The sequence below is a fragment of the Chrysochloris asiatica genome, unplaced genomic scaffold (genome assembly GCF_000296735.1).
Source record: "Chrysochloris asiatica unplaced genomic scaffold, ChrAsi1.0 scaffold00032, whole genome shotgun sequence".
Lineage (NCBI taxonomy): Eukaryota > Metazoa > Chordata > Mammalia > Afrosoricida > Chrysochloridae > Chrysochloris > Chrysochloris asiatica.
In genome coordinates this window covers 19,366,666-19,385,257 of record NW_006408550.1, presented here as the reverse complement: position 1 = coordinate 19,385,257, position 18,592 = coordinate 19,366,666, and the positions used below count along the sequence as shown (strand labels likewise).

Genomic DNA, 18,592 nt, shown 5'->3' with positions numbered 1-18,592 from the left:
AATCATCTTTGTGACTGTCCTTTGAAACTTCTCAAAATGTTCTTCGTCATGCTTAGGGTTTAGACTAGGATGCAGTATTTGAATGTGGCTGGACAAGATTCTTTCAAGCCATGTTCCTACCCATGTATTCAAATACATCATTTTCTCATTCTTTTTACTGTCTGGACCCCATAAACATGTTCCCATACATGCCCCATATTTTCTTCTGTTGATTTCATTTCAGTTACCGCCTATATCATACTCAGATAATGCATATGTTTACTAATGTAGAATGTTCATTAGGTGGCTGTTTGGAATGCATGGTGTCTAGATTCACCAGTTACTAAGTGTAAGGAATAGAAGTGTATGTTAGGATTAAAAAGTTAGGTATTGGTTTTGCTCCACATAGTTAGATGTCTCTCTTCTAATGACACAGTAGGATTGGAATTAAACTAGAAATTGAAAACTCCTCTAATTAATCATTTATTCATTCAACCGGTACTTAATGGATATTTTCTAAAAGCCACATTCTGTGTGAGGGACTGGGAATAAAGTGTTAAGCAAGAGAAAGCCCTTTACCTAAGGGAGCTTACATTCTGATGGCTTAAGTAGGTTTTTTGTTTTGTTTTGTTTTCAGAAAGTTGCTGATTTCCTGTAAAAACAAAAAGTTTCATTTTTTTCATCTTCAGTATTAAAATCAACTGACATTTTTCCCAAATAGAAATTCTATGAAAAACTAAAATCTAGTCCCCTACATCAGTGGTGGGGAACCTTTTTTAACACCATCTAAAGGCCATACAAAATTTTCACCTTAAAAATTAGCCTGCTATATTTGGTCAAACATTTAATTAACTTGCCCCTAGTGTGATGGCCGCTCCTTGGAAACTCTGTACAGTGTCTCCATGAGTCGGAACCAACTCATCAGCACTGAACAACAATAAGAAGGCTGGAATTGTGGTTGCCTTGGTAGGGACAGACCAAATGATTTTGAGGGCTTTATCTCTGGTAGTGTAGTGGTTACGAATCGGGCTGTGAACCACAAGGTCAGCAGTTCGAAACTACCAACTGCTCCGCAGGAGAAAGATGAGGCTTTCTGCTCCTGTAAAGATTTACAGCCTCGGGAAGGAACCAACTTGACGGCATTTAACAAAACAAACAAAAAAATACGGCCAGCGGGTCAGACATTCCCCACCCCTGCCCTACATAATAGCGATTATCCAGGAAATATATTTCTTTATTCCTCTTTCTCTCTCTTTTTTTTTTCTTGCAAATGGATGATTTGAAACTTGCCAAAAGTTAAAATAGAGCTAGTGCAGTGTGTGAAGTTGTTCTCATTCTGACAAGAGCCAATGATGAGACAGAGAGATAAGAGGCACTCTCCCTCTGTAACGTTCCTGGGTTCTCAGCTCCAAAGCTGGACTCAGATCGGCTCCCAGGAGAACTCTCATGCTCCCTCCGAGACCAGCCAGCATTGGCACAACAACACTATTTTTCTGCCTTTCTTTAAAAACAGCCTACAAGGCACTGTGTAGAAGGCATCAAGGACACATTGCTTAATGGTGAGAATGTGCAGACAGTACTCCCAGCCCTTCCTCCAGATGTGCCTCAGATAGCCCCCTGGAATGGATAGCATTCCCCTGAGGCTGGGCTGGAGAGGCAGCTCCCCGCCTGGGTGAGAACCTGTGGAGGGACAGTCCAAGAGCTGGACATCACATGGACTTCTGATCATGTTGAGTCATCCTATCTTTGAGTGTCCCTTTGTGTATGTGGACCTTCATGTATGTGGACACTCATAGATAGACATGAGAATGTATTCATTTGCAAAACTCTCTCCTTTATTCATCTGTCACCTAAGGCATATCAGACTGTCAGCTTTTAAGATCCACTTTATTCCTGTATTAAGAACCAAATGCGGTTGTTTATTCTTTGATGATTAAAGCTTGTGATTCAACTCCATAATTAATCTGGATTCGGGTATTCTACTTCTTTTCTGCTGAGAAACTGCTCTCCTGCTTTACAAGGGGGCTTCAGAAAGTCTGTGGGGAAAGTTGTTTCTTGCATTCCATTTTTCCATGGTCGTTTTGAAACTCCCTTATAAATATATGTGTGTCTACAATAACATTTCTATATCTCACATACACACACACAAACACATACACATCTTATATTGCTACATATTAAGAAACATTCATTCCTTCAACAAATACGAATGTGTATTATATGCTATGTGCCAGGCATTTTTCTAACAGCTGGAAATATCACTAAGAATAAGAGCTGGTAAAGAGTTCTGAATAATCACAGCCTATTGAGATGGACATGTAGACAGATCTTTTGTTGTTGTTTTCACAGGAAAACATGCACCTTTCCAACAGTTTGTACACGGGCAATTCTGTGACATTGTTTATATTCTTCACATTTTGAAACTATTCTAATCCTCCTTTTCTGAGTTGCTCCTCACTCATTAACATAAACTCATTGTCCCCTAGGGTGCCTTTCTAATATTTCTAGTTGCTGTTGTCACACTGATCCCAAATGTTGTTGTTAAGTGCCTCCGAGTCTGTTCCAACCCATAGTGACCCTGTGTAGGGTTTCAGAGGAGCATCTGGTGGGTTTGAACCTCTGACTTTGCAGTGCAAATTGAACTTGCAGTGCAGTGCTTATCCTACAGGGCCACATCAGGACTCCCATATAGATAGTCATAAAAGAGAAAATTTCTCAGGGCAGATATTTTCTACCAGATAAGCTAAACTATTGTTTGGTTCAGCAGTTGTTCGAACAGAACATGGCAACACTGAATGTTTTAAAATTGGGAAAGGTATGAGACAGGGTTGTATTCTTTCACCATACTTATTCAGCCTAGATGCTGAGCAAATAATACGAGAAGCTAGGTTCTATGAAGAAAAACATGGCATCAGGATTGGAGGAAAACTCATTAACAACCTGCGATATGCAGATGATACAACCTTGCTTGCTGAAAGTGAAGAGGACTTGAAACATTTACTTATGAAGATCAAAGAGCACAGCCTTCGATATGGATTACATCTCAATGTCAAGAAAACAAAAATTCTCACCACTGGGCCAATAAATAACATTCTTATCAATGGAGAAAAGATTGAAGTTGTCAAGGACTTCATTCTTCTTGGATCAACTATCAACACTCGCGGAAGCAGCAGTCAAGAGATCAGACGACATATTGCATTGGGCAAATCTGCTGCACAGGAACTTTTTTAAAGTACTGAAGAGCAGAGATGTCAGTTTGAGGACTAAGGTGCGCCTGACCCAGGTCATGGTGTTTTCAATAGCCTCATATGGATGCGAAAGCTGGACAGTGAATAAGGAAGATCGTAGAAGAATTGATGCCTTTGAGTTGTGGTGTTGGAGGAGAATACTGAAAGTGCCATGGACTGCCAAAAGAACCAATAGATCTGTTTTGGAAAAAGTGCAGCCAGAGTGCTCCTTGGAGGCCAGGATGGCTAAGCTTCGTCTCTCATACTTTGGACATATTGTCCGGAGGAAACAGTCGCTGGAGAAGGATGTCATGCTGGGTAAGGTGAGGGTCAGAGAAAAAGAGGAAGACCTCTAACGAGATGGATTGGCCAGGTGGCATCATTGATGGACTCAAGTGTGGCAGCGGTAGTGAGTTTGGCCCAGGATCGGACATTGTTTCGTTCTGCTGTGCATGGGGTCGCTATGAGTCGGTTCCGACTCGATGGCACCTGACAACAACAACATTGTTTGGTTTTAAGAAGACATTAGGGAATATTTTTAGTGTAAGATTTAAAAACTGTCTCAGGGCAGTAGTTTCCAGGGTTCATTAAACTTCCATGGCTCCAGAGTGTCTGGGGTCCATGAGAATTTGAAATTCTGTGCTGCACTTTACCCCTTTTGATCAGGGTTCTACTATAGAAGGTGCAATGCTTTTATAGACCACTATACAACCCACCTGTGGTGCTGCAGGATAATGCAGAGACCACAAGGTCGGTTTGAACTGCAAGGTTGGCAGTTCAAACTTAGCAGTTGCTACTTGTATTGCTGTGAGTTAGAAATGATTCGACTGCACTTAACCACAACTTCCAACCTATCAGCTGCTCCTTGGGAACTTTATACAGCATCACTCACTATGAGTCAGAACCAACTTGATGGCTCTTAACAAAACAACAATACAGAAAGTTCTAGAAGCAAAGATTATGGGAGTACCTGATTCTACCAATTGGCTTCATAGCAGAGATAATGATTGAACTGATTTTTCAGGGTTGCTCTAAATCTGGCTAGGGACATAATGACCACTCATTGGTCATTTTCATCAAGAATGCAATCTAGAGAGAGAAACCAATATCCCCAGATGCTGGAGACATAGAAAAGGAGCTACATGGGACGTAGTTTTCTGGAAATGGTACCTGAGTCACAAAAGAGAAAGGTAGCTGTTTCTTCAGTCCTTACAGCACACTTCAGAAGTATTTTGGAACGATTGTGCTCCATTTTAATAAGGAAAGAGGTTTCCATTAATTTCTTTAGTTGAAATGAATTTCCAGTTTTTCATCATTCTCCATTGTAATAAGGAAAGACAGACCTGCTTACTGCTTATTCCCAGGCCAAGGCTTTATTTTGAAAATAACATGTGTCATTCAAAAGCAGTTCCAGGAGTCTTAAAGAATTTATTTCTTTTATGCAGAACCCTGATTATTGATTATAGAATACAATATTAACCAAGAGTTTTTTCAAGATGGATCATCTGACCAAATGAAAAGGTCATATTGTCCCAATGAATCACGTTAGACTAAGTCCATACACCATCCTAACTGAATTGACCACTGAGCTCAGCCAAACCATTCACTGGTCATTTTCATCAAAAAAGCAGCTAAATCAGTTGACATGTAATCATCTGTCATTAAGTAAGGAGGGAAGACCAACAGGGTATCTGAAATTTTCACTTTGTAATCACTCCTGTTCTTAGCGCTACAGCATGGAGAAAAATGGGCTAATGTAATGTTACTTTCAGGACATTTTGGGAATGAGTGAACTCTTAGGTTAATGAGGTAATAGTGCATGGAAAACATGTCCGGCAGCATTCAGTGGTTAAAGTGCTGGACTGCTAACTTAAAGGTCGGTGGCTCAAACCCACAGTCACTCCATGGGAGAAAGATGTGGCAGTTGGCTTCGATAAAGACCATGGCCTAAGAAACCCTGTGAGGTAGCACAACTTTATGCTGTAGGGTCGCTATGAGTCAGAACCAAGTTGAAGGCAACAGGATTATCCTGTTATGTAACAGAGTCTGTTATGTAACAGAAGAGAGTCCAGTGTATCTGGAAAGATCCTGAGTTTTCATGAATTTTTTTTTTTATATAAAGAGAAAGTATGGAACAATAAAGGATAAGAATAGGGTTTTTTCGTTTATTTTTTTGAGCAGCAAGCATTTGTTGCATAATGCCTAACCTCCTACATTTCCATTTTCTCTTGCTTAACAGACATCCTAGTGCTGACAAGCTATCGTTTGCAAATTTCCTCATAGAGTTAAACAATTAAAACTGGTCCTGAATATGAATGTACTGAACACAGAAGACAAAGACATGAATCAAGTACTTCTCTGGACTGTGTTTTAAAAATCATAATAAAAAGCAGACTAGACAAAGTTGTGTGAATCAATAGGTCCCCTAGGGAACTTTTTTGCATGTTGTATTTTGTTACAGTGACATCCTCCCCAGTATTTCTAAGCATTAAGGAATAAAGGGGCGTCCTGGTGGTTCTGTGGAATAAGCACTGGACTGCTAACCACAAGGTTGACAGTTCAAACCCACCAGCAGCTCTACAGAGAAAGATGAGACTTTCTGCTCCCGTAAAGGTTCACAGCCTTGGAAACCCTCTCCAGGGTCTTTCTGAGTTGGAACCGACATGATGGCATGCTAACAACAAGGAAACGCTGCCAGGAAAGTTGAATCCAATTCATAGCAACCTTACAGAACAGAGCAGAACTGCCCCTCAGAGTTCCCGAGACTGCAAATCTTTACAGGAGCAGATTGCCTCATCTGTTTCCTGAGGATCAAGGACAGTAGGTTTTAACTGCAGACCTGGAAGTCAGCAGCCCACCCTTTAACCCACTGCACCAACAGGGCTGCTTATTAGGGAGTGCTGTTGATGCTAAGTGCCTTGGACTGAGTCCCGACTCATAGCGACCCTGTATAAGGTTTCCCAGGAGTGAATGGTGGGTTTGCACTGCTGACCTTTTGGTTAACAATCTAGTCCTGATCCTACAGTGCCACACCAGGGCGCCTCTTAATGAGCAAGGTGCCATAAAATGAGTTTTAGGAAGGGGACCCATGAGAGATGTTTGGTATAGCAGACATTCGACTGGGATTGTGAATCTTCAAAGAAGTTATTGATGGGATGAGAGGTACCTTTTGTTTTGATCAATGTTTCAGCTGGCAAGAAAATGTGATGGGCTTTCTTGAAACGCTTACGAGGCACCTCCTGTGTTTCTGGCAACCTTGTGTTAAGATGATGACCAGTAAGCACCAGGGATAGTGGAGGTGGTTTTTTTAGTTGTCTACTACAAACATCAAACAGCCCTTAAAAACTCAGAGATCCTGTTGAGAGAAAAGAAGTCAAGGCTATTTTTTAGAAGAAAATGGGATAACCTAGCAATTCTGAGCACATACCTGCAATAAATCCCACCTCTGCCAATTGGGCTTGTAAACTTGATTAAGTAAATTGCGTAATCTAAACACTTAATCTACAAACTGAACTCAGTTTCTACATATACAAAACAAGAATAATCATACCTACCTCATCAAGGTGGTTGTAAGAATTAAATGAAATTGTAACTGACACACTTAAAATTCCAATGAAGGATAAGAAATGATCAGATTCGTCATAACCAGAATTCATTATAAGAACGAAAGTAATAAGAATAAATTGTACCTTCATTATAAGTGCATTCATTCCTTAGGACAGTTGTTTCTGTTATGTGTCTGCTTCATGAAGAGGTAAAATTGAATCTGTTTGGTTTTTGTGTGTTTGTTTTTAAAGGACGGTAGAGAGTTCTAGGACTCCAGGCTTGTGTGTTTCTTTATTCTAGAAAAATAAAACTGTGTCTGAGGAGTATGTGAAAATAAAGGAATGACAATTTGTCTTCCTTTCTTTTTAGCTCATTTTGACAAGAGTCACAAACTGTAATAGTTTCCCTTCCTCTCACAGTCAGTCACACCTGCTGTATTTCTGTGTTTGTTGTGGTTACATGCTGTTGAGTTGTTTGCAACTCAGAGTGACCCTTTATAGGTTTACAAGGAGTGACTGGTGAGTTTGAACCGCCCACCTTATGATTCAAATGGATCTTGTGGTGCACTGCTTTAGCCCACAGCGCCACAACAGAGCGACTGTAGAGTGTGACAATCTTACTCTTTTAAAGACCTCTATCCCTTATATTACAGATGAGAAAACTAAGGCATAGAGAAGAGAAGTGAAGGGCCCAAACGCATAATAGTGTAAAGGCCAGCACCACCACCGTTCCTCACGTGTACGCCCTCTGTCGTGTGGACAACCTACCATGTCTAGTTGCAAGTCTGTTTCTTTCTACCATGATCGTCTCTGGGTTTTGCTGGGAACGTTAATAGGTATCGTTTGGGTTGAACACTTCCTTATTTGTAACTGTAATATGCTGGTATCAGAGTCTCCTTCAATATCACCCTTAATGTTAGCCCAGGTCTACAGCAACAACAACAAATTCCTCTTAAAACTTACAAACATGTTTGCACTTTGGGGAACTAAGTAAGACAATTTCAGTGTGATGCCTTGAACAGAGACGAAGAAAGTTGGTTTTATTGAATCACATTTCCAGTTAATATCAGCTTTATATCTTAGTGTTTAGAAATGTTCAGTATGTCAAATAGATGCTGTGACTATAGTTACATTAAGTAACTGTATGGCTGACAAACGAACACTCACTATATAATGAAGGAGTTGTATTTACTTTTTGATATACTGCTGAAATTGTAGAATACTAGTGTTTCCTGGTGTGGCGCTATGGGTTAATGTATCAGACTGCAAAGCCGTTCAGTCCTGGTGTGGTGCTGTGGGTTAATGCGCCAGAGTGCAAAATCATTTGAACTTCAAGGTTGGCGGTTCAAGTTCACCAGCTGCTCCTCGGAAACTCTATCCAGGGTCACTATGGGTCGGAGCCAACTCAATGGTACTTAACAACACAACAACAATGTTTCCTGGAGTCCTAGTGTGGCACTGTGAGTTAATGCACCAGACTGCAAAGCTGGTTGAACTACAAGGTTGGTGGTTCAAGCTCACCAGTCACTCCTTGGAAACCCTATACAGGGTTGCTATGGGTCGGAACCGAGTCGACGGCACTTAACAACAAACAATAACAATGTTTCCTGGTGTGACGCTGTGGGCAAATGTGTCAGACTGCAAAGTTGTTTGGACTGCAAGGTCAGTGGTTCAAACTCACCAGATGCTCCTTGGAAACCCTATACAGGGTCACTATGGGTCGGCATCGACTCAACGGCACTTAACAACAACAACGTTTCTAAATATTTTATAACTCTCTAAAACTGCCAAATGGTTCTAAAAGATAACTTAGGTTTATCAACCTTACCCAAACGATGTGCATGTCAAAACTGTCGTGTGTTCTTTCATTCGACATAATATGTAAAGGGTACATCTTTGCCAAGGTGAGATTTGTTAGTGACTCAACTCTTGTAAAACAAACAGCTTCTGTTGCAATTAATGAAGAGTAAAGGGTAACAGACACCCTGAAACTGTAGTCATTCCACTAATGAGTGCACTAAAAAGTATTGCTGCTTTGGGATTTTTTTTTTTTTTTTCCTATGGTCCACCAGATTGAGACAAGCATAGCTGGAGAGGAATGAAAGAACATCAACTAGTTGGACCAATTTGTAATAATAAAAATGGTAAACACTTAAGTAGAAGCGATATCACTGATTTGTTCTCTAACAAAGCAGTTTAAAAAAAACAACAACAACAACTTGTCATCATCATCAGAAGCTGCATTCTGACAGAAATCGTTTTCTTGAAATAGCCGTGATACATAAACCCTATGTGGTCTTGTGATTCAGATTTAGGAATATCAGCCACTGAGGGTCTAAAGGCATTGTGCATTAGTATGTATTGAGACCTCATTCCATGTGGCAAGCAGCTGGACTTTTTAAAAAATAAAACTTCCAAAATAACCGTGAAGTGCTTGTTTTCAGGCGCTAAGTGTTATATTAATTGAATCATCCTCAAAATGTTATAAATTAGGCCAGACAGGGAATTGTGAATATTTAATATATTTGTTTTGTATCTCCACTAGTCCACAGAATAATGAAATTCCTTAACTACTTCTCTTTAACTTGCATGAAGAAAGCCCGGTATGTTGCTAAATCTCTTTTCACCAGCACTGTGGAGAAACAACTTTAATCCTTGTTAGAAAATTGCCGAGTCTGGGACTGACAAAGAGCTCATGCCTGTACCATTGTGAATGCTCCCTGGCCCCAAGAGCAGAGCCCTTTACAGCTGCGAGGATCCCGCCCGGCTCAGCTGCACTATTTAGGAGAGGAGGTTTGTCAATTTCTATTGACAATGGAAAGAGTTTTTCAGGGCCTGTAGCAGTGCTGACACAGTTGGGGATCAATGCCAGCCATTCAGAATGCACCCTCTTTCATTGCTTTGGTTTGTTAACTCAAGACTGAAGGTCCACTGAGGGGGTTCAGGGTGTTTAAGAAAGCTGATGAACTGCAAGCGTTTATAGCCCTGGTGTGGCAATTTCCATAGTCACTGGCAGCTCCTGACACTGAAGGAGCTCTGTCCTTGTTGACCCTCTTGTTATTAAAAAATGCACAAGTGCCGCGCTTCTCAATATTTCAACACTCTTACATTGTCAATACCACCTTCTGAGCCCTTCAGCTTGTTGCTTGCTCTAAAGATCTTCTTAGATTGGGTTTGAAAACTTCACCTTAAACACTAGATTAGACTGATGTTCTGTTTTCCGTGCTCCTGTTGATTTGTTGAACCTTCCCAGGGCTGGAAAGCAAGTAGCAGCTTGATGGGGAGACGGGCTGCTAATATGATTTACCAGTCTACAGTCATGCACAATAAGTGTGAATAAATACAGGGGTCTCACAGAGTCAACCTTAGCCTTTCCTTCTCTTTTATTTTTGCTTTAAAAGAGATATCTCAAGAAAATGAAGTGAGTAATGCATGCCCTTACAGGAGTTGAATGAACCACAAAAAGAAAAAAACACGTAGTTTTTTGTTAAAGCGGTAGGCTGCTGTCATGGATTGGTGTAGGGGGAAACAAATGTATACTTTGCTTGCATACGGACTGCTTTATTCCTGTGTGGGCCAAAGCAAGAAATAAAACAGTAATGCCCTTGCCCTCCCCAGGACTTCGTTGCAGGCTGCAGCCCCTTCCTCTTCATTGCCTGAAGGGCGAAAGGAAGAATCATCGATGTTGTTTCATAAAATCAACTTTTCCAAAATGAAAAGATAATTTCTGCTCATTTAGAACTAACTATACATTCACCCTGTTCAAATGTTTGTGGAGGTTGGGTTGAGTTAGATTGGGTTGGGTTTCATAGAGGAGAATGAAGCCAGTTTACCTTTGACTTTTTTTTTTTTTTTTTATTCTCACGATGGGAAACTGAGATCCATCATATTCTAGCACTTAAAGGAGGGACAGATCAATTCCAGCATTAGAAATAGGAAAATGCTTGGTTTCTGTCTGGTGGTTTTGTTTGCCGCGCGTGTGTGTGTGTGTGTGTGTGTGTGTGTGTGTGTGTGTGTGTATGTGTGTGTGTGTGTGTTACCATTTTCAAGAAAGCAGCAGTCTTAGCAGGGGTTTTTTGTTAGCCCATTCCTAGTGGCAGCATAAACTCTGAGCTGAGGAAAGCAAATCTGCTGCTTCACCTTAATTATTTGCTTGATTTAGCTGAAATCCTTCTTCCAAATGCATTAACTTGGGAACCTAGAAACACTTACTGAATATTTTTGCATATAGAATTTTTCTTATTAAAGAATTGTTTTTAATTCAAAGTAAGATGATGGTAACATTGCGTAAGCATTTTGCTTAATGATACTTCTCTTTCCTCTACTTGTATGGGTGATTTAAAATCATTTTAATCCCAAAATATATTTTCTCTAAAGTTATAATGTTGGTATTATGTTAAAGAAGTTTCCATTTACAAAAATTCTGTGTTATATTTGTTGTCCTTCTGAATATGACTTAATTATTAGTATCATTTTGTATATTATGTTAAAATTAAGTTAGGTTAACTTTAAATGATATCAGGAATTTTTTTAAAACATAAAGATATATGTGGAGTCATTTTAAGAAAGTATTTTTATTTCCCTCAAATTCATATACTTTACCTTCAAGTATCTATCATAACTATTCAGTTTTACTCATGAATTAACTAGTATGTTATATTATACTTTGTACAATATACAGTATTTTCTGCTCCACCCCCCCAAAAAAATCCATCATCCCCTTTAGAAGGACTTTAATTTTAAGACTGATATTTTAGCTTTCAGATTATCTAGAGAGTGGAATGGGGTAAGGACCTTAATAACGCTTACTCATATACATTATCATGAATCCCAGTGAGTTTTTACCTATTTCAAATGTAAGACTAAAACAGATTGAAATTAGGAAGTACCAATGGAAGAAAAGTCCAGACACTCAAATAAGTGGGAAATAATATATCAGCTGAAGTGCTAAATTCACTACATGTTTATTTTTAGTGTCAATGTCTCATTTTATAAAACTTGTCATTTCTTACGCTTTTGACATGGTCTGACAATTAAGAAAGCAACTATTAGGAAGGAGCAAAATTGGGAACATGAACAGCATAGTTCAGGATGTCCTGTTCTGTCCTGCATTTTAAAAGCTTGAAATTTTCATTCACCATTCAATACACTATTTTATAAATCAACACGTCCTTTTCATGAGTTTATCTCATTTTATGCATGCTTGCTCAGTATACTGATAAATTACAAGAAATAAGTAGATTAAATGTGAAACTAATTTATTTTAATTGACACCTAAAACATCATTTCATATACTAAATTAGAATGATGTTAATAAACACAAGTGAAAAAGAATTTCAGGCCTATATAACTAGAGATTTTTTAGAAGTTGAATTTTCTGTGTCAACACGTGGGGAAAGATGTTTTTTACGCATTATTTTTTTCTTTTTCTGTGTTTGAGTTCCTAAGAACTTATACATACACGCTGTGTGATCTCTAATGCCACTATGTTTCTGTATACAAACAAAGCACACAATTTTTTTTTCTCTTTAAGGTATTCTTTTTTATTTACTTTTTGGACTGTAATATTTCTCCCTGTTATATGAACGAGTAGCATTATTGTTGCAATAGTATCTAAACCTAGCCCTAATACAGCCACAAATGCCTTGAAATGTCACCATTAGAGACAGATTGCCCTTTCTGAATATTAACACACAATTTCTTCTTTTACTATGTTCACAAACACTATAGACCAGCATAAAATTACATTAGAGAAGAATTTCAGCATTTCCCTCGTGGGAATTATAACAAACAGGACAAATTTTCGAGCCCTGCCAAACAGAAGATCTTTTCCTTTTACAATTTGACATCTGTTTTGTCTTTCTTATAAGACATAAGAATTCCGTTTTTATAATATTCCTTCCTAAGATCTCGATAAATCCTTATTGTTAAATGGTTTTAAAACATCTTGACAAATATTTAACAATCAATAGTGGGTTTAAGGTCTGATTACTCTTTTGTAAGCTGTGGATTTCTTTCTCTTCTCTCTCTCTCTCTCTTTTTTCCATTGCTCCTTTAAAATCTTCTATCTGAGTATTGACTAGCACCTTATGGCATGAGCCATGTACTCTTTGATTTTTATATAACATGCAGGTTAATAGGGAATTTTGTTGGGGAAATAATTTTCCTGTTTTGTCCTGCTGTTTGGCAGTTTATTCAGTCCCATAACATCTATTTAATGCCCATCGGTGCCTAGAAATTACAAAGCAGATCAGTAGGCTGCAAAGTGCAAAAATACTGTTTCCCATGAATATGGTCCAGCTGCAAGACTGCAATGTTAATTCATGTAAAGAACAGTCTAGGTCAATTTAGCAGATTTCCTAGCAAAACATACAGTTCTGTTAACAGGAAATTATAGCATTATTGACTTCAAGTGCTGATCTGTGGTCATTTCAGAGTGTTTCATTACCCTCTCATTACCGAATCTGTTAAATGAATACTACAGAGGTTGTTTTCGGTTTTTGTTCTTCTTCCTCCTCTCCAGCAATGGTACAGCAACTCCATGAAAGTCATTTGCGTGTGGTTGGCTGATAGATTAGACCTTCAGCTTCATATCTACCAACTGAAGACACTCATCAAGATCGTGAAGGTAAACAAAATGTGTTTAGATGTGACTTGCCCACCAAGCTGTAAAGAATAATGGCAAGATATTGACACACAAGAAAATTGTATTTGATATCGCTGTGAGTCAATATCAGTACTGAAAAGGCATCCCTTACTAACAGTGATCTGCTGTTGTTTAATTCCATTTTCATCTCAATTACCAAATAACCAGAATTCTCTATTCTTTGCATGAATAAATTTTCAAAATGCTTTATTAGCAAGTAGCCCATTTTGAGATAATATGTATAAACGCGCAGCACATATACTTGAATGTAGTCATGCCACAATTGTGATGTATTGATTTTATGAAGTGTACAAATGTTTTCTCATAATGCACGTACTTCACATTTACAGAATCCTCTATCATCTTGAGGGCTTTTTGAACTGTTTTTGCTGATAGAATAAGCAGGGTCCCCATTTTTATATTGTATCCTGAAATGAACATTGTCAATATGCCAGAGTTCTTTCGGTAGTATGTTCTGTTTTATATGTAAGATACATTCAGTCCAAGTGTCAGATACCATACAAAGCTACTAACACAGATGTCATACCAGCTCAACAAGGCCATTTTGACTTTTGCTTTTCAAGAAAAAAAGTAATAACCTGTATGTTGTATTGCTTGAGTAGGAGCTCTAAAGTAATATATATATTCAAAGTCAGTTTTCACATTTTATCAATTCCAGTGGGAACACATTCACCCTACATATTAAAGACAGAACTTCTACCTTATAGCAGATAACATATCTCTAAGTTGTGAGAATTAGCTGTTCCTTTTAACAGGTGATCTTTACTTTCATTATGGTAACATTTATCAAGTAACAGTGTTTATGTATGTATATACACATGTATGTGCACATACATACATACACAATAGTTCTCAATGCATTATTGTGGTCTAGCATTATTATCACCTGGGAACTTGTTAGAAATGCAAATATCAGTCCTTCTCCCAAACCAGAGAATTAGACATTAGAAGGGTGAAGCAAGCCAGCTATGTGAGAGTGTTAACAAGCCCCACGTGGTTCTGATAAAAAGTAAAAGTTTGAGGAGAAACGCTGTATTATTTCATCAAAAGAATGTTTCTAACCACATTAAAATATGTCCCATCATTCTCTGGGTTTCTGCAGTCTAATTAGAATATACTTCTGAGAATAGACATGCAGGTTATCACAGGTTAGAAAGACCCACAAGTAGAAAACTTCCTTCTAAAGTCAGAAATTAGCCAATCTACTGAAAGATAGAAACTAGACCTAGGGTGTCTAGAATGTCACAATAATAGCAATCATGATTAGTCATAAATTGCAAGTAAAATTATAGCCACCCACTACTTTTTAATACTATAACTACACATAACATTTCAATAGAGAGGAATACCTTTGATCCAAAACACTTCTTACCAGGTGCAATGTTCTTTTACAAAGAACCCGAAACCATACAATGCTACATTCACATTTGGCTTAGTTTCTATATTGCTTCTTCCTCGTTTCTATAAATGTACCTTGAAAAGCTGTCAAATGAAGTTTGTTTTTTGTAAAAGAGAATCAGAATAATCTGTGTTCACCTTCAAACTGTCTGTATATGAGAAGGTTGCCATCTAAGCAGGGACTAATATTAGGATGGGCTGGTAATTCGGATCAACCGTATTTTTAAACCACTGCCCACTGTATTTAAGATGTCAGAACCTACATATTCAATCTCCTGCTATTAGGTGATAAATTGTTAAGCTCTTAAGCTCAGAAACCAAGTCCAGTTTCCTCAAGTCTAACTCACAGTGTCCCTGTAAGACAAAGTAGAACAACCCCCTCCCCCCCCCGGGTGTTTAAGGCTGTAATCTTTACGGCTAAACCTCACCTCTCATACTTCGGACATATCGTCAGGAGGGATCAGTCACTGGAGAAGGATATCATGTTTGGTAAGGTGGAGGGTCAGAGATAAAGAGGAAGACCGCCAACGAGATGGATTGGCCAAGTGGCAGCATCGATGGACTCAAGCGTGCCAACAGTAGTGAGGTTGGCCCAGGATCAGGCAGTGTTTCGTTCTGCTGTGCATAAGATCACTATGGGTCGGTACCGACTTGATGTCACCTAACAACAACAACAATCTTTACGGGAGCAGACTGTATCATCTGTCCCTTATGGAGAAGCTGCTGGTTTCAAAACGCTAACCTTTTTGTTAGCCGTTAACTACTTAACCACTGTGCCAGCGGGGCTCCTAGTTAAAGCTCTTAGCTTTTAGAATAAAAATCCCATTTTTTTTTTTACAATGTTAGTCCAGTATTTCTTTCAGTTATTCCTTTTCACATGCCATCACAGTTAATAATCAAGCATTAGTGGACGTTTTATAAAAGAACAATTAATAATTACATGAATTGTTGTGGTGATCATGTGCCGTGGAGTCGGTTCCAACTCACAGCAACCCTGTACAGGGTTTCCGAGGTAATAAATCTTTACAGGAGCAGAAAGCCTCATCTTTCTCCCATGGAACATCTGGTAGTTTCGAACTGCTGACTCTGGGGTTCGCAGCCTGATTTGTAACCACTACGCTACCAGAGCTCCTTGCATGAATTATGCAGTGATATTTCCATTGTGCTCTAACCCAGTCAGATTTTCTTACTTTGGCATATTCTTCGTTGTGGTTATTAATAGTCAAGACTGATGACTTAACCAATTTCATAAATAGATTTAACTTTTCATGCTTTTTCATGTTTTCCTTACCAAAAGCAAATCCCCAAGCTCAGCCTATACTTTCTTGGACTGAAACATTTAATCAAGTCATAGGGCTTTATTTAATTATTAAAACTGATTATTTTCACAATTGAAAATAGGGTGACTTAGTAATTTAGAATGCTAATCGTTTTTTCCCCATCTTTGAATATAAACAGATTTAACCAATTTCATACATAGAATCACCATTCTTCAGCACCTGTGTGGTTTCTTACTGACTCGAGGAAGCAACTGAATTAACGTCTTTATCGAATTGTGAAGGTTTTTATGAAGGTTATCCTCCCATCCAGATAGCTTAGATATGGCTTCAAAGTGTACAGTAGAATAGTACATCCAACCCAAGAGCCAAATGGCTAACCTCTGGCCAGTCGTTCTTGCCATTCTCAGAGTATTACCATTCTTCAATGCCTGTGGAGACCCAGATGCCATCAAAATTTATATGGTAGCCAATTGTGTGCCAGCAAGACACTTAGATACTAATTGTTTCATTCATGTTGCTTATTAAGAAAAAAATACCAGTAAGATTTCCACACAAAAAAATTATGACAATGAAGTTACTTGTGAAATTTTAGCATCAAAATGATTTATTTGAGGAGAGGAAAAATCAAAATGGCGGATGGATTTATTTTCCTTATAGTAGCTGTATGATATTTAAGAGCAGCAAATATAAATCAGGGACCCAGGTGGCACAGTGGTTCAACACTCAGCTACTAACCGAAAGTTTGGCAGTTTGAACCCACCCAAGAGCTCAGTATGAGTATTCCAGAACGCTTATTTGTGCTCATGAGGGAGCTGTACATGAACCAAGAGGCAGTTGTTCGAACAGAACATGGGAACACTGAATGGTTTAAAATAAAGAAAAGTGTACGACCAGGTTGTATTCTTTCACATACTTAATTCAATCTGTATGCTGAGCAAATTATCTGAGAAGCTGGGTTATATGAAGAAAAACTTAGCATCATGATTAGAGGGTGACTCATTAACAACCTGCGATATGCAGATGATACAACCCTGCTTGCTGAAAGAGAAGAAGGCTTAAAATTTTTTAATTTACTGATGAAGATCAAAGAGCACAGCCTTCGGTATGGATTGCATCCCAATGTAAAGAAAACAAAAATCCTCACCACTGGATCAATAAACAACATTTATCAACGGTGAAAAGATTGAAGTTGTCAAGGACTTCATTCTTCTTAGATCAACAATTAACACTCATGGAAGCAACAGTTAAGAAATCAAACAACGTCTTGCATTAGGCAAATCTGCTGCACAAGACCTTTTTAATGAAGAGCAAAGATGTCAGCTTGAGGATTAAGGCGCACCTGACCCAAGCCATGGTATTCTCAATAACCTCTTATGCATGCAAAAGCTGGACAGTGAATAAGGAAGACCATAGAAGAATTGATGCTTTTGAGTTTTGGTGTTGGAGAATACTGAAAGTTCCATGGACTGCCAAAAGAACCAACAGATACAGATCTGTTGGCAGAAGTGCAGCCAGAGTGCTCCTTGAGCCCAGGATGGCCAAACTTCGTCCTTCATACTTTGGACATATTGTCAGGAGGGACCAGTCACTTGAGAAAGATATCATGTTTGGTAAGGTGGAGGATCAGAGAAAAAGAGGAAGACCCCCAGCGAGATGGATTGGCCAAGTGGCATCCTCAGTGAGCTCAAGCGTGGCAACAGTAGTGAGGTTGGCACAGGATCAGGCAGTGTTTCATTCTGTTGTACATAGGATCGCTATGAGTCAATACCGACTCGATGGCACCTAACAACAACAGGAAAAGCTCTGTGGACAAAAGACCTGAAAACCTGCTTCCATAATGGTTGCAACCGAGAAAACCCTATGGAGCAATTTTACTCAGTAATACATGGAATCACTATGCTTAGGAATCAATTCAACAGCACCCAACAAAAACGCATCGACTGCCTCTTTTATTAAGAGATCAGAAGAGTGTATAGCACCCTGTGAGGGACACTTGTAAGTACGAGGGAAACAGACACCTTTGTGGTGGCCACAGAGACTATCTAAATATTGATAACAGTTTATGACTGCTAAAGAGATGGCAAGTATATCTACGCTGCAGCTCACAAAAGTGGTTACTGCTTGATAATAAAATAAAGAAGTGGAATTCTAATTGCATGTAAATTAGAAAGCGGCCAGGACTGAAAACCCATGATCCAGATCTACCCTGGACAAGTTACTAGTAGTGATGCTAAGTCTAAGGAAAGTGATTCCAGTAAAATAAGAAAGTATGAATCACAAATTCAGTATGTAATTGTCAGTGGGCCAACAATACTTTATATCAGATGTATCATCTCCAGGCGTATGATTTATGTGTTTGGTATATTTTGGTGTGGCACTATAAAATTAGTGCTAGACTGAGAACCAGAAGGTTGGCTATTCAAACCCACTGCTGCTCCTCAGAAACACTATACAGGGTCACTATGATTCAGAACCGTCTTGATGGCAATTAACAGC

The 18,592-nt window shown here is 38.8% G+C and overlaps 1 protein-coding gene across 7 annotated transcripts in view; it reads left to right on the top strand.

The window, feature by feature from the left end:
* CADPS2 (Ca++-dependent secretion activator 2) overlaps positions 1-18,592 on the top strand; it is a 613,140-nt gene that overhangs the window by 592,283 nt on the left and 2,265 nt on the right. For all 7 annotated transcript variants that reach the window (XM_006859326.1, XM_006859330.1, XM_006859327.1 and 4 more), the window contains one exon: positions 13,275-13,379. In XM_006859326.1, the coding sequence (XP_006859388.1) occupies positions 13,275-13,379 (105 nt within the window). The remainder of the gene's footprint in view (positions 1-13,274; positions 13,380-18,592) is intronic.